This window comes from Manis javanica, chromosome 3 (assembly GCF_040802235.1).
Source record: "Manis javanica isolate MJ-LG chromosome 3, MJ_LKY, whole genome shotgun sequence".
Classification (NCBI taxonomy): domain Eukaryota; kingdom Metazoa; phylum Chordata; class Mammalia; order Pholidota; family Manidae; genus Manis; species Manis javanica.
This window is the reverse complement of record NC_133158.1, coordinates 5,077,368-5,098,730: the sequence shown is the minus strand read 5'-3', so window position 1 is coordinate 5,098,730 and position 21,363 is coordinate 5,077,368. Positions and strand designations below refer to the sequence as shown.

General features: G+C 48.4%; 1 protein-coding gene and 1 long non-coding RNA gene across 7 annotated transcripts in view; one reads left to right on the top strand and one right to left on the bottom strand.

Moving 5' to 3' along the window:
* Positions 1-21,363, top strand: part of LOC140848304 (uncharacterized) — a 144,733-nt gene that overhangs the window by 119,080 nt on the left and 4,290 nt on the right. The window lies entirely within an intron of this gene.
* Positions 19,749-21,363, bottom strand: part of CACNA2D3 (calcium voltage-gated channel auxiliary subunit alpha2delta 3) — a 699,185-nt gene continuing 697,570 nt past the window's right edge. For all 6 annotated transcript variants that reach the window (XM_073230729.1, XM_073230727.1, XM_073230728.1 and 3 more), the window contains one exon: positions 19,749-20,160. In XM_073230729.1, coding sequence (XP_073086830.1) covers positions 20,068-20,160 — 93 coding nt within the window. In that variant the 3' untranslated portion in view covers positions 19,749-20,067. The remainder of the gene's footprint in view (positions 20,161-21,363) is intronic.

Below are 21,363 nucleotides of genomic sequence, written 5' to 3'. Positions count from 1 at the left end.
CACATGCCTTTTACGAGTCTTTGCTTTTAAATTGAGGCAGGGGGTATCAATACAAACACTCTCACACCCCCTTCACACACAAATGGAATCTAACATTTTAGACCCTTTTCCTCTGAATCTACCACTAATTACATAGTAATGAAGTTTAGAATCTGGTCTAGAGTACTTTCTTCCTTCTTTGTCCCCATTTAGGCTATTGGTTGTCACACATCCTCAGCGGTGACCCACGTGTACCCTTGAATGCTGAAATGTAATGCATACAGAACAGTGTACAGACTAATGCACAGGTGGAAGATGTACCACTGACCAAAACCCCACATCACGACCACCACATCCAGAAACAACATTCTAAGGCCCCATAGGCACAGTTCTTGCCAGATCTTCTCCCCAGGCCAGGGGACATTCTGATCTTGACCTTTAAGGAAACCACATCCTCACCTTCTTTCATGGTTTAAGCGGCCAGGACGCATTGCTCAGCAGAGTTCTGCCCGTTTCCCCGGAGCTCTGTATAAGCGGACCTACACAGCGTATGGCCTTGTGGGTCTAGCTTCTCTCACTAACTGTTTGGGATATGCAGCCGCATTGATTCATTTCCATTGTTATAGTTGATTCATTGCCATTTCTCATCCAGGTATTCCATCTTATAAATATCGCCATTCATTTATCCATCTCAACACGGATGGTCTCCGTGACTTGTTTCCATCTCTAGGCTTCGACGAGCCACACTCCAGTGAGCATTCTGGTGTGCGTCCTGGGTGCACACTTGCTCACACCTCTGTTGAGTGTATGCCCGGACCTGGGATTCTTGAGTCACTGGTCAGTGTACGTTCAGGTTCAGTAACCAATGTCAAAAGGTTTTTCAAAATTGTATTAATTTGCACTCCCCTGTCACAGCTCTGATAGTTGCCATTAGTTCTCATTCATCCTAATACTTGGCTGTTAAGCAACTTCTTAATTTTAGCTGTTCTAATGGATGTGCTTGGCATCTACTGTGGTTTTAGTTTATATTTTCCTGTTGATGGAAAGAGGTGTATCTTTATCGACCATCTGGATATCTTCTTCAATGAAGTCAGATCCTCTTGCCCATTTTTCTGTTAGGTGATCATATTTAAGATTTCTTTTTATATTCTCAGTACAGACTTTGTCAATTATATGTTGTCAATACCGTCTCCTATTCTCTATGCTGCATGTTCATTCTTGGGAGGGTATTATTTTGATACCTTTGAAGTTTATCCCTCTGCTGTGAGGGTTCTGGCTTTTGGTGCCCTGGTTAAATAGCTTTTTCCTACAACAAGGTCATGAAGATAATTCTTGCACATCATGTCTAGAACCTTGCTTTTTTTTAGCACTTTTATGTTTTACTTTGCACTTTAACTTGTACAATTCACCTAATACTGAGCTTTGTGTATGGTCTGATGTAGGAGGAAAGGTTTCTCTCTCTCTCTCTCTTTTAATATGGAAAGCACACTGATCCAGCACCACTGAGAGAAAATGTCCTTCCCCGCTGAGTGGCAGTGCCCGTTTGTCATGAACCGGGTGTCCACATGGGTAGAGGTCTGTTTCTGGGCTCTTTCTTCTGTTCCATTCAGTTTGGCTATCATTGCATCATTTCCGCCTTCTCAGACCATACACCCATGTCTGCAGAATAAGCCGAACCATGGTGTCCTTCATCAGGATTGGCTTAGCTTAATTTTGTCCTCTGTATTTCCACACATATTTTAGAGTCGGCAGGTCAACTTCCAGAAAAATGACTGGGATTTTTAAGCAAGGTGGTGCTATATAGACTAGAATATATAGATTAGAATTAACCTCTGTGGATATTGAGCCTCCTGATTTCTAAAACACGTCTTCCTCAAGTTATGTCCTTTAACTTCAACTGTTTTTTATGATTTTCCACGTGGATGGCTTGCACATTTGTTTTGACATCTTTCCCCTGGTTATCAGATGTTCCTTAATGGTATTAGAAATGGTAAGCTCAAAATTATTTTTTTGTAAAGTTTATTGTAATTTTAAAAGTGATCTTCTATGAAGTCTTACGTCAATTTTGTAAGGTTTTAATTATTTTTCATAAACTGTTTTCAATTATTTTTCAGTGTTTCAATACTTTGAGATAGAAAAACAACATATTTCTTTCATATGGTCCTTATGTCTAGCCGTCTTGATAAGTTCAGTCTAATAGTTTATAGATTCTTTTGGGTTCTGCACATGTATATTTCTTTTAGCTGGAAATAAGAGTAGCTTTTTTCCTTCACTCATTATGCATTTCAATTACTTACCCTGCTTCTTTGCACTGACTGAGATGTGCAGAACAACATGGGACAGAGTGGTCCTAAAAGGCATTACTGCCCCTGTCCCCATCATAGAAGAAAAGCTTTTAACATGTTGCCACTGTTGACAATATATCTTATTTGCCTTTTGTAGATAATTTCCTTAGATGACACAAGTTACATCCTGTTCACAGTCTGTAAAGAGTTGTGAATCACAAATGGCTGCTGAATTGTATTAAACACTTTTTCTGCATATATTGAGGTCATTTTTTTCCCCATTAATTCTGGCAACACAATGGCTCACACCAATTTTCAAATGCAAAACATGCTTGAATTCCTGGAACAAGTCCAGGTTGGCCGAGCTGCGTTATCCTTTCGTGATCAGGGGTCTGGTTTGCCAGAATTTTGCTTAGGATTTTTGCATCTGTGTTTACAAGAGAGACTAGCCTGTGTTTTTCGTTCTGTCTTGTCCTTGTTAGGTGCTGAGAGCAGGTTATTCTGGCTCCCTAAAATGAGTTAGGAAGCATTCCCTTCTTCTCTCCTCTGGAAGAGCTTGCAGCATTTTTCTGGGTCTCTGAGACTCATTGTAGTCACCTCCTTGGGCCTCACCAGTCATCTTCTACTTCACTTTTCAGTTGTGTCTAAAATGCTGTTAAAACCACTTCAGTTACTCTACAGTTCAATTATAGCTTCCACTGATTTTATTTCATAAATCCTGCTGCCTACTGAAATTTTCAGTATTATCTTTTTGAACAAAAGCACATCTTTGAAAACTGCATTATCTGAGGCTCTCCAGGTTTATTTTTATTATCTGTTACTTCTCTTGATTTTTTTGTTTCATTGTCTTGTCTCTTGCCTGGGAATCAGACCAAATCACAAGACCTGCCCAGATGCATGATGGGCAAAAGCAAATTCTACTGCTTGATGGGATGAGGTGTGGTCTCATTACCAAGGACAGGGATCAGGAAAGGTACATCCCGCCTACGTTTTGATGGATTAATTCCTAATTCCTAAATGGATGGGAATTAATCTTGCTGTTTAATCTCCACTCACCTCAGGATCGGGTTCCATTTCCCTATTATCCACTCTCATATTTCCATGTATCCCTTCTTTGTAACACTTAACATTGTTATAAATTTTAGATTTCTGTGGGCATTGCATAGATTAATATGCATGGTCAACACGGCCTTTATGCATTAATAGAATTTTTAGTAAGCCAGGTGTATGAAGGCAGCCCCTAGACTATGCCGCCTGCTCCATCCACTTGTAAATCAGTGCATGACATGTGCCAGTTGCCTAATATACACCAAAGGAGTGAGAAATAAAAATGTGTGTACAGCCAATCATGTGAGAAATGCCACTGTATGTTCCTATTTTTCAGATGCTAAAACTGAGACCCAGGGAAATTACAGAGCTGGTCAGTGATAGCTCGGCCATCTGTCTGATTGTAAAACCAGGCCACTGCCCCCTGCTCCCGGGGCAGCATCTTGTGGGTTTGCACTTGTTAACCTGAAAACCCCATGGTCCAGAGCAGGCATTTCCGTTTAAGGCTCACTTGTGGGTTGGAATTGGATCTTCATGAAAGATAAGAAATTTGAACTGCTGCTGGCCTAACAGCCATTACACAAGCCATTTAAACGCTTCATTTTGTTTTCAGTGGGCAGCACCAGTGGAGAGATAAAGCAGATTTATTACCTTTGTGGCACGGGGGCAGAAAGTGGCCAATTTGTCATCTCTTTCTTCTTTTTGACTCACGAGTGATTGCGTGTGACAGAAGGCAGTTCATATGCAGAAATTTCCCTTTCACACCTGTCAGGTCAGTTTCTCAGGGTCATTAATCCCCATTGACCCATGGCAGCCTCTGAGCAGGCTGGCCCTTCAGTCTGTTCTCAAGATAAAGTCAGTGGGGGGCAAGGTGGAGACGGCCACCGTGTGGCCCGGTTGGCCGGGCAGCGGTTGACAGAACAGCTGCCTGGCCCAGGTTTGACCCTGAAGAGGCCTGTTAGGGAAAGTAGCCTAGACTGAAATACTCTTTCATGGAGGTTTGGCTTTGGACTCTGCAGACCCAATATGGTTGGAGACCCTGGCTGGGAGACCCGGTGGGAAGCTACTTAATCCCTCTGAACCTCTATTTTGTCATCTGCAATAGAGGGATAAACAACTCCTGCACTGTCAACCTCTGAGGGTTAATTTACTGAATCATAAAATATTGAGGTTCTTGGTCTAAAGGACCAGCGAGTCCCTCTTCTCCAGGGGAAGTGCCCCACATTTCCTTTGTAGGTATTGTTCCTTGATACTTAGGTGGAGGGTTCCAGGTTGGCCTCCATTTTTGGCTCCAGAGATAGAGTGTATGATTCAGGTCAGGCCAGTCAGGAAATTCTCCCACCCTGACCACACTCCAAAGTGATTGCTTCATAGACAGGCACGTGATCAATATAATCACAGTAAATCCTTGAGCCCCCAAAAGATGGGTGGGCAGCCGCCGTCTGCCATCACATGGAGCTGGACACGAAACCAGTAGCAATGATAGAGCACCTAAAGGTGGGGAGGTCCTGTGGACATTGTTTAAGTTCCTGGATCAAGCCATGCCTGAAGGCCGTACCTGGACTTTCCTAGTATTTAAGACAATAAATGCTCTTTTTCAATGAGGCAGTGCTGGTTGCACCTTTTTAAAAGAAACTCTTCATATCATCCCCCATTTCACAGGTGAGGAAACTGAGGATTAGAGGTGTAAAGTAGTACCATGCGTCCCTGCACATGGTGAGATGTAAACTGGGAATGGGCAGCTGCCTACGATCCTGGGACAAACTGTGAAGGGTGATTTGACAGGAAACATCACAAACAGAAATGTGCAGGCCCTTTGATTCTGTAACCTGGAGGAATTTATCCTGAGAAAATAAGCAGAGAAGGTGCCAGCAAGGGATTTTTTTTTTTTACCTCGGCCCTTTATAATACTGAAAAACTGAAAATAACTTAAAAGTCCACCAACTGCACATTGGTTAATTGTTAAGACACCTGGTGCATCCACATAGTAGATGCAGTTATCACCAAAGGTAATGCAATAGATTGACTTAGAAAGATGTTCATTGACTTAGAAACATGTTCAGTATATACTGATGAGTGAGAAATAAAAACCCCACAAAATCTAAAGGATCTCAAATTTTTAAAAAGTGCTTATATTAAATACTTGGAGAATAATGGAAACATATAACAAAGTGATAACAGTGTTCATCTCTAGAGAACAAGATCATGGGTGATTTTCTTCTTGTTTTTGCTTTTGTGTATTTTCCAAATTTCTATAATGAATGTGTTACTTTTAAAAATTAGAAATATTTTTAAAATGTGAGCTGCACACCTTTATGCAGACTTTGGTGCATCTAATGCCTGCGTCTGATTGACAGCATCCGGGAGGGATTTATACACCACTGGGCTCACATCATAGGCCAGTATGTGGACCGCCTGGGCCGCCTCTTTTTCCAGGACTGGTATTTCCAGGCACAAAGAGAGATTTGCTCCCTCCCTACCCCATCCATTCACCAACTGGGCGCAGGCACCATAAACATTGTCATTTCCCAAATGGAGGAAGGTATGGCTTTGAAGAGCGGAGCCTTTAATCACACAGAACATCTCACTTTGCCCCAGTCATTAAACCGACTTCAGAGGCAAAGGCCCAAGGCCTTCCATCTGCTCCGTTTGTGTAAAGACAGTCAGCCGATGCTGAACACGGGGATTCCGGGTGTTTATATTAGGAGTAATGAACTGAAAGCACGGCGCCTAATCCTCTCCCTAGGCAGGAGGGACTGCCAACGTTTTAAAAGTCTTTTTTAAAGAGTCATAGAACTTTATAAGCATATTGGTCCTTTCATCCCCCAGAAAGTACACTCCTGGCATGATTCAGACCTTTACGTTAGATCATATTAAGCCTAATTTGGTTCTTCAGCTCGACAGAGTGCCTGGGGGTCTTTAGGAAGTTGTAAGAGTCCTTGACGTTAAAGAACCTGACTTTTCAAACAAGCAGGCATCTTCCCCAGAGGATGACGGGAGTGCCCGGCGAGCTGCCTGGGGGGTCTTGGCGCGGGGTGGACGGGTGGTTCCGCACTGCGGGGCCCTGGGGGGAGGGTGCACTGGCTGGGGTCTCCCTCTGGGTTTTTGGGCTACTAGGAGGGCTCCTCATCCTTCTCGTGCCTTTCCGGCAGTGGTCATGCTCAGGCCGCTTCTGGGGAGGCGAATTATATGGCACCTGATGGTCCCCAGCCTCCCAGATAGCGTGTTCCAGGCACCTGACATTTGACTCTCAAGCTAGGACGACGTGCTTAATCTTGTTTTTCAGCCACACCTGAGAGCTCAAATGATAGTCAGGATTCAGTCCGTAGAAAGAAAAATTGGATGGCATAAACCTTGCCAGCCAGTGAATCAGTCGGTCCCTTGTGGTATAGGGCATGGGCTTTGGAGCTAGGCCTGGGGTTCAAACCCCAGTACTCCCATTGCCTAGCTGTGCATTTTGGGGCAAGTTGCTTAGCCTCTCTGAGCCTCCATTTTGGTCTACCTGCTTCACAGCATGAACGTGGAAACACTGTGTGAACTGCAGAAAGTTACACATCTTGACTGTAATGACAAGTCTGGTTTTGCCAGTTTCTTGAGCCACCAGGAACAGGAAGCGTGGTTGTGAATGAGTCCCAGAGATGCTCAGATTGGAAGCTGGGAGCCCTCCAGGTGTGTCCCTGAGTGTGCTGTAAACCCAGGTCCCACCCGGCTTGGTCACTTTCCAAAGCAGCGAATTCCTAGGACCGTGCGTCTTGCTGAGTGACCCAGAGCTCTGTGGCCATGACTGTGGCTCAGGCCCCAAAACGCTGGCCTCTCTGGGCCAGGGAATCTTTGCAGGGACAGTCTGTTGTTAGCGAATGGGGTCTTCTGAAAGGAACTGGCTAGCAGCCACCGTCATCTGTCTCCCCTCCCCAGGCAGACCCTGCATCTATTACATCTATTACATCTATTAGCATGAAAAACGGGGGATTGATTGGGCTTATATCATCCACAGTTTAGCTGAATCACCATCATTTGTCTGGTGCGCATATTCCCGAATCCAAGGGAGGGTCGCCACGCCCTCCTGCTGTGAGGTCATCCTCCCCGTCTGCACCTCTGACCCCTAGCTGCCCAGGGCTCTCCCCGCAGGCTGCCTTAGCGGGGAAACAGCCTCTCTTCCGGGAGTGACAGGCCAGCTGTGGGTCCCTTGGCCTTTTCCCTGTTCTGTCCTCTTGCGTCATGATCTCTGCTTAGGCTGGGCTGGTGAGACCCTTAAGCCTCAAACGGAGGCCCCTCTCTTGGCCCTGAAATGTTCTTCCCCCATGCGGACCAGGGGGCACATTTTCCTTTATAACTCACTCTGAAACGTCGTTTTTCAGGTGGCACATGTCCCAGAAGGCTTTTCTTTCACTGATGGGGCTCTTCCAGATTCTCAGATGAAAACACAAGATATGATCAAAAGGATTTGATCAGCCACGGAGCCTCTGGTGGTCTCTATTCAGAACCCCCAGTAAAGCTCACTACCCATGAACCTGTAAAGCCCTCACTGACCTCGCCGTCGGAGGGGAGATTTATCAGCCACCTACTATGTGCCAGGCATGCCGCCTGCACCCCTGTTCTTCACGGTGCCACCCAGGGGCCCTCCCAGCCCCACTTCCAAGATGAGGACATTTTCATCTTCATCCTGAGAACTAGTGCCAACTTCAAGCATTTTATACTTTTAAAATTGGGTCCCGTGTTAAATGGCTTACATTTGTTGACAGCAGATTCCTGTAAACTACGGACTTTATGGACGGTGCGATGCGGAACGTTCCCTTGAAGGGGTGTTTGGGTAGTCATCTCCAGACCTTAGGTTTTCATGGGTGAGAGACAATTCAACAGTTTAAATGGGAAGGAGCTGCAGAAAGTTAGTGATTTTTGATATTGCCAGTTAAGGGCTTGCTCCTGGAGTGTAAAGCTGAGACAGCCCTCTGTTAGCTGCCCCACCGACAACAGGCGAGAAGCGGTTTCCCAAGGAGAAATCAGGATGAAAAAGGGGGATGAACCCCGGACAAAAAGACCCACATTGGCATATACCACACTAGCTCAGAGCCGCCCGTCTCAGGAGTTTGCTGCATTTAAAATAATGCTGTTGCTGTCATGCAGCAGAGAATGGATGTGTCCAATTTGTTAAGTTTTGTCTCCAGCTTCTAGAATGGTACCGGCCCATGGAAGACCTTCAATAAAAATGATGGGGAAAATTTAGAACACTAGGAAAATAAAAACATGTTTAATAATCCCACAGTCCAAAGAAGATCACTCAAAATATTGGGGTAATTCCTTCCTTTTCTTCTTTCTGCGTAAAGACGCATATAGTTACTCATATTGGCAATAATATAATGTCCACTCAGAATTTAACTTTTTTACCTGTTACTCGGGTTTTTCCACTTAATATTATAGCACATAAATATCCCAAGTCATGAACATCCCTTGAAAACAGGTTTTAAAGTGTCAGTGGATCACGGGCATTCAGAGTGATTCAGTCAGATATTCCTTGACAAAGAGACATTTAGTTCATTTCCAGGTTTTCACTATTACGAAGAAATCCGGAAGAGCCCGGGTCGACCAAATCTTCGTCAAGACGTTGCGAGGGGTGGGTGCGCTGTCCTGTGAGCCGCACCCCGCATTCCAAGAGTTTGCTGTTTGATTAACTGGGATGCGGAGGATAGGGGAGGGGAAGAAGAACTGGAAGAGGAGAATGAGATAATTATAGATTTTTTTTACATTTAACTTTGGTAAAAATCAACTTAAGGTAAGATTAAGTGGCTGCACACGAGAAAACAAGGGCGAGTTGGGAGGAGCCGGCTGAGGGATGAATGGAGACCCCCCTCTGGAGAGGCTGGAGGCTGGGGACCTGCTGGGGAAGGTCGGGGGGTTCAGCCTGCTGCGCCCTGCACCGCGGGGCTCCCGCTCTGCCTGCTCCGAGTGCTGCTGAGCCTGAGGGCTCTGCTCTCTGCGCTTGGTCGACTTGCACACCTCTTTTTACGTCCGAGGGGCATTTTGGATGGTCTTCCCGGGAGCAGTCACCCCGAAGCAGCCGTGGCCGGCCTTCTCCAAGAGCACGGCCTGGATGCATACGTTCTGCCAGTGGTTCCCACAGTGGGGAGGCAGGGGGGGGTTGTGGGGAGGGTGGCCCCGCTCCCTCTGAGCTCGGGGGCACCCCGGCCTGAGTGCGCCAGCCAGCGCTGAGAGCACGGCACGTCTTCTGAAGCAGAGAGAACCACGCGGGCATGTGGAGAGGGCATCGGCCATGGCTCTGTCACTTCCACTGCCCGCCTGTTGGGAAACCCCGCCGCATCCCAGCAGGCCAGCGAGACCTGCATATTCTCCCGTGTTGGTAAAGACCAAGACGTGTCCTACTCTGTTAACTGGGATGTCTGCGTCATTAAACGTGTTCCTAAAGGAAAACGCCGAGTAGGGACCTAGGCCCTCTTCTAATCAAACACGGCTCTGCCTCAAGCCTTCCGTCTTGGCACAGACGGCTTTGGTGGCCCCGGTGCTCTTAGCCAGGACTCTTCTTTCCTAGGCTGCCTCCGGGCCTTCTTGCCACTAAGTGCGTCTTGTAAAACATGGTAAACGTAGGGGCCCCAGAAATGCTTTCCTTGGGGGTGGGAAGAGGAAAGTGCTGTGCAAGATAGACAGCTAAGCACACGTAATGACTGCCACATGTCACGATTTCCAGCCTTTACGGCGGATTTGGGCAGTCCTTGGCTGAGTGTTCCCATAAAACAACCACTTTTATAGGTTCCTGAGGTCTTAGCGATGGGAAGCATGGATTTCTGATCTCTCTGTATCTCATTTCACTTTATCATTCCTTTGTTCCAAGGATCTGGGGACTCTGTCCCTTTGGCACCAACCAGAATCTGACCTGGGTCACCCCGTTACAGCCCGTAGGTTACAATGAAGCATTTTCCCCATGATAGTCCCAATTTTATTCAGCCTTTTTTACCAAGTCAGGGAAATTGCCCTTTAAGTAAGCCTCGGAGCCCTGGGAACAGAAACTGATCAAATCCCCAACCAAATGAATTGTTTATCAGGCATCCCATGTCCCTCTTCCCCTGTAGTGGGAAAATGAGGTGATTAATTTGATAAGAGGCCAAAAAAATCCTTACGTGGGAAGAACGTACATAAATGAGTAACTTCCTTTGTATCTAATCCCTCCTCCTGGACAGCCCCTCTGATGCCCTGTCCAGCTGAATCTCTAGTGTCTCAGTCGACTTCTGTATCTTGCAAAGAAGGGAGAACTCTTTGAAGGCACCCCCAGAAAGGGATTTGACTAGGTTCTTCAAATCAGGGAAAGGGAGCCCTCTGCCCCCAAACTCTCTCCACTTTCCTCTTGGCAAATTGTAAACTCCAGCTTCCCGCTTCAGAGAGGCTTTGCATGTGTAAAGGAAAATGCATCAGAGTCCTGCCTCTCCTGAAACTCTGTCCTGACCATAGATTCCGAAATAAGAGCGTCAGCAACTAAGGTCTCCATTTCCTCTATTAAGTGCAATGAAGGAGACAAGCGGCGGGAATAAAGGGGAAGTTGCCTCCTGAGGTGGGTGGTCTGTGGAGGTCTTGGAAGAACCTCTTGTACTGACACCTGAAGGATGAGCCATGGAAAAGCATCTAAGGTAGAAGAACAGAAAGGACGGGACGGAGTCCAGAGGCCTGGAAGGGCTTGGCAGGGAGGGAAGAATCCCCATGTGTCTACAGCCAAGTAAACAAGGGGGACAAGCAGAATGGTGGGGTCCTGATGAGCCCCGGCAGGGCCTTGCTGGCCACACAAATGTGTCTGGATTTCAGCAAACTCCAGGTAATAGTAAAGCCCTTGAGGTAACCTGAATCCAGAGTGGATCTTTTCATCAGACATTTGAAAAGCCAGTAAAGGAAATTTGCATCCCTAGAGGTGCCCAAATTCTGCGTTTGCATAAAGAAGGAAACACACTGCATACAAATACCAGTTAAACCCCTCCCCCCCAATCACATAGCCCTCCCTGCTTAACATGATTCCGGTTAAATGGCATCATACGGCTGCAGCCCTGGTCGGATAGGACGTAGCTGGAAGTGGGCCATCCGCCAGCCAGGAAGAGAGCCCTTGCCAGACACTGACCTTTCTGGACCCTGAGCTGGGGCTTCTGTGAGTAAGTGCATTTCCATTTTTCAAGGCCCTCCTGTCTGTGGTGTTTTGTTTTCGCAGCCCCAGCAGACTGGTACAGAGCATTTCCTCAGGGCCTGCCCCTCACTCTTCATGGGATGGGGGCCGGATGAGTTTGCTGAGGCCGTGGCTGTGTGCTCTGCTTAGATGCACTGTGTCCTACTGCCCTCTATGGTTATATGCACTCTCTCTCCTACTGTAAAGAATAACAGCATGATGGATGGTAAGTCTAGGCAGCCTAGTGTATGGTTCTTATAGAAAACTGTAAATTAAAACACTGGGACTCTCCTAACATGTGGGGTCAGTGAGAATACTGTTTTATCACTATGCTAAACCCAAATGCATCACGGCATATCCATTCACTAAGTATCTGAATGGTGCATCTCTTCCTGATGTGTACGTGTTAGAATGGTTGTGCTCGTGTTTTTGCTGAAACTGAAACTGTCACACATGTGTTATCATAGTGACAGGATTGCCACTAGCAGGAAAGCAAGGATGACGTGGCTTAGCTGCAGTATGATCACAGGTGCTGAAACTGGGGACCGCTGTGCAGAGGGGCGCAGCAGGTGCGGCTCTCTGCGTCCTGGGTGATGGAGAACCTAAGATGGCTGAACGTGTCTGGTGTTAGTGACACACGGGGGAGGCATGGTCACAGTCCTGCCTCGGGACAGCAATGTCTCATCAGCTGTTTCACTGTGACTGCGGCTGCCACGGTGGGTTTCCAGAACCAGGGAGTACTGAGTATAGACACGTGGGCTCCGGGTCGGCACCTCTGTTCTTGATCCCACAACCACAGGCCGGTTAGCCTAGCAGCCGTGGGGTTCACAGAGCTCGACGTAAGGCAGAGCTGCACACGAGGAGGGCTGCGTCATTGCCGGACAAAATACCAGGAGCAGGTGCCCCGTATCGTGCCCACCGTCCTAGTAAACCAGTGGGTGGAGTGATACAGTAAGGCCGGCGCCAGCCTCACACGCTGCACAGTGCCATGGCTGATGGGGTTCCCTGCCTGGGTCTCGAGGATGGCGTGTGGCGTGAGGAGAGCGGATGCAGGCCGTCGGGTCCATTAAGCCACCTCATGTTTCAGCTTTGTCCCCCGCTGCCTGTGTGGCTTGGCAGGTGGCGTGGCCCCTCTGGGCCTTAGGTCTCCCGTCTGCGCCATGTGCCTTCTCGAGGTTTCCACCTGCTCACAGGGTGAGGTGCAGAGTGGAGCCAGGACTGGACTGTCAGCAGTCCACGGATGCCACCCGCCCCAAGCTCACTGTGAGGGCGTGGTGAGGACGTGGCCGCCTGATGGGTGAGCACATTCGAGGACAATGTAGAATTATTTATAAACATAAGCACAGGATGACTATAATTTAGTCCTTTTTGATGCTACATTTAGTGGGGACAGACCGTGTCACGGTGCCATCTATTGAGAAGATGCCACTCAGATATGTCTCTCATCCCTAGATAATTGTTAACCATTTGGAGCGAGGATAATTCAGGCGGGTGCTTCCGGCATGAGATTTTGTGGTAGAATTTTTGTTAGCAAGATCCTTGGCAGCCTAACACTGCAGGATATGGCAGTAATGGGATGCACAGTGTGACAGCATGGCCACGAGGCTCAGTACGGCAGAGGGAAGCACCTGCTTATGGCAGCCCTTGCTGCAGCAGGGAGGGGATTCTGCTTTGCTTTTTTGCATAGATTGTGGGAACAGACATAGTGCACCAGGCTGAGCTGCATCATGCCAGCCTGGACCCCCATCCTACAACCTAGGCAGCAGCCACGCCAGCATGCTACGGGGAGAGACGCTCTTTCTGTTGACAGTTACCTGACTATAAAGATGTTTGCTCCTACTGGGGTACTTTAGCATCATGCAGGGAGCTGGCCTGTCTGTGGAAGAGACACTTGCAGTTACCTTTACACCATAAGAGCTCCAGTACTCTTCCAGTGCACACGGCTGCCTGTTGCAGAGATTTCTAATTCATCCTGTTAGAGGGCTTCAGAAATGGGCTGCAGCAATGTTGTAAGTCCGGGGCCAATAAACCATGGCCCATGTGTCAGATCTGGCCTGCCACGTCTGTTTGCATGGTTGCTTGGTTTGCAGGCTCAGAGCAGTGTTTACAGTGTCAAGTGTTTGGAAAAAATGCAAAAGAATATTTTAAAATACTAGAATATTTATAAAGTGTTAAATAATAATACTTCATAACATGCAGAAATGTATGAAATTCAAATTCCAGTGTCCTTAGAGCGTCGCACTGGAATGCGGGGGCTTCTGGGCTACCACAGCAGAGCTGAATAGTTGTACCGGAGACCACATGGCCCACGAAGCCTCAGAAGTTTACTCTGGCCCTTGCCTGAAAAGTTTGCTGACCCCTGGCTTAAACCATCGTGCACTACCAGCAGTCTGTGAGCAGAAAGTCCTGTTTGTTGACTGGTACAAGTACAGGCAGGGTGTCCTGTCACAATAGGTGCTTCCTCATCGTGGCCAGTAAAAGAGGGTGTGTGATTCACCACGGCATATGGCCCTGCATGTGTCGCCATGCCGCTGAGTCACGCTCTCCTAGACCAGGAAGTACTGCCAACTGGCCTCGCTGCCTGCCCGGGACGGAGGCCACTGCAGGTGTGACTGCGGTAGGCGGGTGGCAGGGCTGAGGGCTAAGCTGGGGGCAGGCCCGCCTCTCCTTGGCTCTGGTGCCTCTGGGTGGGTGGCTTGCGGGTTGAGCCTCAGTCTCCTCCCCCGTGAAATGGGAATAGAGGCGTGTGAAGTGAGGCCGGCGGCTGTGTGCCATCCCTTGTACACGGATCTGGCACATGGTGTTGGTGGGGAGGCCTGCTTCTTCCAGCACACTCTTCCTGGGTGTCACTGAGGTTGAGCAGTTCCAAGCACTGGGAATGCTGGTGTGAATAGGGCTGTGGCGAGGGGACTGACAGGACAAGGGAATGGCAGGTCTCGGGAGTCATGTGCTGTGAAAGAGCGGGCAGTGAGGGGTGCTCCTGGGGGCGCAGTGGGGGCCTGGGGCCTGGCTGACGGGGAGGATCCACCATCCGGCTGTCTTCAGACGTGACTGGATTGCCACTGAGCCATGCCTGTAGCGTAGCACCCTAGACCATGTAGGGGGCTCCTAGCATCGGCAGAGTGAACACGTGAGCAGAGAGCCGGAAGGCGTGGCCTCTTTAGCGTGATTGCTAGACGATGAGAGCGCGGATTCTCAGCTTGAGCAGTACTGGAATGTGCAATTAAACAATTCTTTGCAGTGGGGCCGTCCTGGGCTTTGGAGACTCTTTCCCAGCATCCCCATCCCCTGCCCTACAGGTGCCATCACACCCCGCTGTGCTGCAAACTGTGACAACCAGAAAATGTCTCCAGGCATTACCAAACATCCCCTGAGGGGCAAAGCGGCCCGGGGTTTGTAATCACTGGCTTACGGGACATGAGGCCTGCACAGCCCCAGTGAACATGTGGCTGCTGCAAGCCGGGTATGTGCCAGTCACCCTGGTGCAGATGTCCCCTCCAGGTGCCCCCGCCTACATGCACCAGTTAGAGGCATCTATTTAATACAGAGCTCTCAGATAGGGTCCCTCTGGAATGTGATGGGTCCTGGTGGTACCAATCCTGCAGATTTTGCGACGGTTGGGTTGCGGGACGTTCTCTTCCCCTTCTCTCCTGCTCCGACATGGCACCACACCACGGGGCAGACACTCCATCGCCCTGTGTCAACAGCATTTGAGCCCAGGCAGTCTGGCTCCCAAGTCTGGTGTTTATATTTACCTGGGGGAGTCAATCATATGCAGTGATAGTGAGCACTGTGGGGGGACACAAGGCAGGAAAGAGGGCGGGCAGAGGGGCGTGGAAGCCCCGGGGTGAACAGGGAGGTCTGGGAGGACTGCTGCACCAGGCTGTCATGGAAGCAGGGGACAGCAGGACACGCGGGCATCGGAGTGGGACAGCTCCAGGCAGAGGGGACGGTGAGTGCGGGGACCCCGAGGCAGGTGCGCAGCCCCCGCATGACCCGGTCAGGGAGCCACGGGCAGACTGCACAGGGCCGTGGGCCACTGGGGTTGCACAGCAGCCATGCTGACACTGCTGGCACCGGTGCACAGACACAGCCTGCTCTTCTAGTCCATGGGGTGCTGTCTACAGTGGGGGCAGAAAGGCCCCAGGGGCAGCTAGCTGAAAAGCCCCATGTGATTCTCTCCAGTGGTGAACCCTGCAGCAGGCATTACCATTTCACTCTCCTGCACCTTAGCAGTCCTGACAGGTATGACATCGTTTCCATACTGACAACAAAAACCGTAATTAGAACACTCGTCTCTTACACTCTGCCATAAGCTGTCATTTTAGTAATTATATATACTGCAATTATATATATAAATGTGTGGACATGATATATGCTATATTCTATCAGTCCACGCGGTCTACATCAGTAATAATATTCCCGTCCAGCGGTCCACTCAGTACTACGTAAAATGCTTTCCAAAGATTTCTGCCATGACCGCCTGCATTTAATGACTTCTCTTCTGTCAGGAAGGGTTCAGGATGGTCCAGTTGCCGCAAGGATGGTGATATGTTGGTTGGAGAGTGGGTGGGGGCTGACTCAGGAGTGCGTGTTCCTGGATTGGGCTGGTGGCCCATGGGGACCAGTGACGGATGCCGGTAAGCGTGTGGTTGTGGGTGGTGAGTCCTAAGCTAGAGGAGGGGAGACAGGGCTCCAGCCAGCTCCAGCGGACAGCAGGGTGCAGCCTGGAGGCGCGGGCGGTGGGGAAGAGGAGCAGCGGGTAGGCATGCGGGCTGGAGGCGTGTACTGGCCCGCAGGGAGTGCACGCCCGCCTTTGGGGAGGTGACAGTAATGTCGGTGGGTGGGACATGCAGAGATGCAGCAGCACGATGGTACTGTCCATTCATTCGTGCAATGAGCATCTCATTGGCTGAGTATCCAGACTTTGGAGCCAGACTGCCTGGGTTCTGATTCCAGCTCTGCCACTTTTCAGGCCTGTGACCTTGAGAAAGTCGCCTTCCCCCCTTGTGCCTTGTTTCTGCAGCTGTGAAATGGCCAGTGTGGTCCCACTTGCCCCCGGCCTTGCGGAGGCTCACACAGGGGCCTGGAAGCAGAAAGGGTTTTGGGGAGTGCCAGGGGGTGAGCTAGGGCTCAGGAGACGTTCCCTGCTGTTGGGGAGTGCTGGGGGTGGGGCTGGGGTGATCTGATTGCGTGCCGGACACTGTTGTAGGAGCTGGAGACAAGTCCACGAACAGGAGCAGAGAAGGCCTGGTCCTCAGAGCTGCAGCTGTGGAGGGGAAGCTCAACGCAAGCACGCCAGGTGCCGAGCAAGCAGACGGACAAGCAGGGCGGGAGGCTGTAGGGGAGGAGGGCTGAGCTGACCGGAGGCAGGAGAGGGCAGCCAGTGCACACAGGGACCCGGAACCCTCCAGGCAGGCAGCCCAGGAGAGCTGAGGCCTGGATTTCAGCGAGAGGAGGCTGGCTGGGGGATGCGGTGAGCATAGGCCAGCCTGGCCTCTGACCACGTTAGAATACGACGAACAGCTGGGAACAAGTTTGCTGGCTGGGGATCGAGATGTCTGCTTTGGACACCTTATATTGGAGGAAATCATTATATATCTCAGTAGATAAATGGGGTGGCTCGTTGGCTGGGGTCATTAAGGGGCCAGAGAGTCTGAGGTGCTAGGTGGGTGGGTCAGCACACGAAGGTGACGTCTGACAGGGCTAAGTCACCAGCACGACTCTGCCACGCTATCTTCTGGCTGCAGTCCACTGAAATGATGCCATGCCGCTGTTTAGAAAATCACTTAGAAGTGAATTAAGGCATAGTGAATAGTGGATAGAGAGGGGCAAATATGATATATGTATATTACACATATTTTGCACCATTAAGTATTAAATTGTGGGCATTGTAGCACAATTGATCTATTGTTGCCAGTTGTCTAGAACTGTAATGGAGAATGGTAGCTCATGTGATACTATTACTGTAAAAAATTACCTTATATTATTTAGTGTCATAGTGCATAGTTGATATTTGTGTGAGCAACGAATGAGTTCGTTCACTTAGTGCACAGAAGTGAACAGAATCAGTCACCACAAGAGTCACAGTACCAGAACCCCATTGTTTCAAAATTTTTATATTGTGGTACTTGCATTAAAATGCACAAGGCTGTGTCCAGCTTGATAAATTTTGACACGTGTGTGCACTCATGTCGCCATCACCCAGATCAAGATACTAAACATTCTAATTTTTTTTTCCTTTACCCATTTCATCCCTCCTCCTACCGACCTCCCCTATGGCAACCACATCTGTTTTCTGCATTTATGAGTATGTTTTAGTCTTGTTCATCTGTTTTATTTTTTCGATGCTACAAATAAGTGAAATCACATGGTATTTATCCTTCCCTGTCTTATGTCACTGAGCATAATACCTTGTAGCTCCATCCATGCTGTCACAGCGGCATGATTTTTTTTATGACTGAGTAATATCCTACTGTGTACAAGTGCCGGTTCTTCTCTATCCAGTCATCTATGAGTGGGCACTTAGGTTGCTCCTGTATCTTGTAAACAGTGCTGTGATGAACATAGCCGTGCATGTGTCTTTTTGATTTAGTGATGTTGTTCTCTTCAGATAAATTCCCTGAAGTGGAATTCCTGGGTCGTATGGTATTTCTATTCTCAGGTTTTTGAGGACCCGCCATACTGCTTTTCGTAGTGACTGACATTCCAGTTTTCATACCAATTGACATTCCCACCAGCAGTGTAGGAGGCTCCCTTTTCTCCACATCCTCACCAACACTTGTTAGTTATTTCTTGTCTTTTGGATGGTGGCCATTCTGACTGGTGTGAGGTGATGTCTCACTGCGGCTTTGAGGTGCGATTCCCTGAGGATCAGTGATTTCACAGGCCTGTTGGTCATCTGCATGTCTTTGGAGAAAGGTCTGTTCAGGTCCTCTGCCCGTTTTTAATTGGATTCTTTTCTTTTTGGTGTTGAGTCGCATGAGTTCCTTACATATTTTGGATATTAGCCCCTTACCAGAGGCATCATCCTATGCAAACACCTTCCCCCACACAGTAGGCTGCGCCTTCCTCCTGCTGAAGGTGCCCTGTGCTGGGCAGCAGCTTGTTAGTTTCCATTCCTCTGGTTTGTTTCAGCTTTTGTTTCCCTTACCTGGGGAGAGGGATCCAGAGAAAAAAGTACTAATGTTGCTGTTCACGAGTTTACTGCCTATGTTTTCTTCTAGGAATTTTATGGCTTCAGGTCTTACCTTTAGGTCTTTAATCCACTCTGAGTCCCCTCTTGTGTACGCAGTCAGAGCTCCAGTTCCCGGTGCATGAGCCCCGTGCTGGGACCTCCCTGCCAGGCCTGTTGAGGTGCAGGTGGGGGCCAGGGTCATGGGGGGAACCGCCTCTCTCTCACCTGGAGGTGGTACATTCACCCCGCTCCTGTCCGCACTAGTACCATGCAGGAGATGTAAATGGGGTGCTCACCCTGCTCCCCTCCGCGCAGGAATAGCCCCCCTGTTGAAATTTTGACAGCTAGCATCTTAGAGGACTGTTATTTTAACAGCAGTGGACGCACAGACTTCGAAGGACTATGAGAGTGTAACACTGTTACTCCCACAAGTTCTGGCTGCCTTTTAGTAATGGCGGTGCGGTGATAATCAGTTTTTCTAAAATACCGATAGCCTAAAGCAGCATTCTTCACATGACTGTCAGGCATTCTTGATTCTGCCCGGGCACGGAAATGATTCCACTTTATTTGGTAACAGTGATCTGATGGAATCATCTGTTTTCTTTGGTTCAGGAGCTAGTGGTGTCAGGAATGCTCAGGGTTCTGGGAAGCTTTGCTTTTTGTAATAGCTGAGATCTAATTTCATCTCATTTATGGGGAAGCCCGAGTCCCTGGGAGTCACTGTTTTCCTCCTTTCGGTCTTAGAAGGAGCCCCTAGGATTTGTGACTCCTAATCCCAATAGTTCAAAATAGTTCAAAACACTTGCGTATTATGGGACCGCATGCTTCAGCCAACTTATCATTTCTGTGGAAGTTGAATTCAACAGCATTCAGGGTTCTATGTCATAAACTCTTCCCCTGCAGACAATACTATGATTTACTTCTGTAAATATTTCTATAACAGAGAGTGGAACACCTAAACAATTGTTAAATATTTGTCTAGAATCTCCTTTAGAGCCAAGTCTGTGCCAACCTTCCTCCCCTGGAGTCTGGCACGGGTGACTTTTTCATGCCCTGTGCAGTCTGTAGTTAGTCATAATGTGAGGATAAAACCCAAACAAGGAGATTATGATTTTAATATACTTTATTTAAAAAGTATGCAGTTTTAAAGTGGTTTCAATGGGTTTCAAGCAGAAGGGACAGTGCCCGCGGGCCGCCCCGACTCGGATGGTGATGGTGGTCATGTAGCAGACTCACATTTGCATGACTGGCAAAAAGTAAAAAGATAACTTTTTTTTTGTGAACATATCTTTGAGTTTATATCACGCACAGTTTAAAATCATGAGATGCTGATGGTCGGACTATATCTGTCTCCTGCGTCGCACCATAGTGTGGTTCACAGTTTCCCCATAATTCAGCATGCCAGGAAGACATCTCGGTCGGTGTCACCTTGAGAAGAGCAGCAGCAGCAGAGGCAGCATGGCGAGGGCCATCCCGGCCTGCAGGCCGCGGGCACCGCCGCACTCCCGTGCATTCTCCTGCGGGGCAAGGCGGGCCGGTCAGAGCAGTGCCATGCCAGGGCGCCCACCCTCCCAAGAGACGGTGAGGCCCTCTCCCCTCGCCACGGTAGGGACAACTTCATCAAGTTAGTGGTAAGACTCTCTGATTTCACTCGCCCATAAGGCAGTCACGGTTACTGCACATAACATCACACAGAGCAGGAAGGGAAAAGGGTTCTTGGCACAGATGCCCTATGGTGACCAAACGATCAAAGCAAAAGTTCGGCCGCCTACTCTGTGTCTGCAGCATGCAAGTAAGAGACGCTCGCACGGATCTACACCAGAGCCTGTGGGAGGATAGGAGGTGCCCTCTTCATCTGGAGGCCAGAGGGGGCTCTGTTTTACAAAAATGAAATATTATGTATTCCTTTCTGCAATGTGCTTTTTATCCCCTGGCTGATGGAACTTCCTCCGTGTAGCTCTCCGTGAGTCAGCTCTTTGCTTACTGCGGCAGTCGTGAATGGTGAGTGCGGAATGTGATCGCCAGTCGGTGCGATATGCCCCTGCTTAGGGTGCGGACGCCCCGAACTGGAAGCACAGATTTTGCCTTTGGTAGCTGTAGGTAGAGATTTCATCCTCACCTGTCGATCCTGGTCACCCAGAAACTTGTATCTTTGATGTCCTTTGTTTATTTTAGTATGTGGTTGGTTGGTTTAGAGTCCTAGAAACTGGCTACTGACTTTATATCTTTTTCCATAGAAAAGTCACTCTGTTTTTCTCCCATGGCTTTCTGGTCTTGAATAGGAAGCTCTCTCCAATCCCTAAAGTTTCTTGTGAGACATAGAACAATTTCTATTCTGTTCCACTGACCTCGTCATACTAGGTCAAGAACTTGCAGAAAAAAATAGTTTTTGAAATGGTTATCGTTTCTAGTTATCAAAGCAAATTATTAGTGACTTCAGTTAGGTAGGTAGGCAGTTCTGGTTTTAACTGAAATGATTTTAGTTTTTTGCATTTTATCAAAGGCCTTTCAGCAGATAGTTGTATAAGATGCTGCTCTTGTAGAACTCTCCTTTGTACAGAGAAGCAAACATTCCCAATAAATTACAAGTTCTTATTGGTGCATTTTCTATAGGACTTGAATAGTTTAAGGAACATTAAAAAGTATTTTAAAAAGTATTTGCTGTTTGGAGATGAGATTAATAGTCTGGTGGCATTAAAAAAAATTGGTATCTTGCCAGT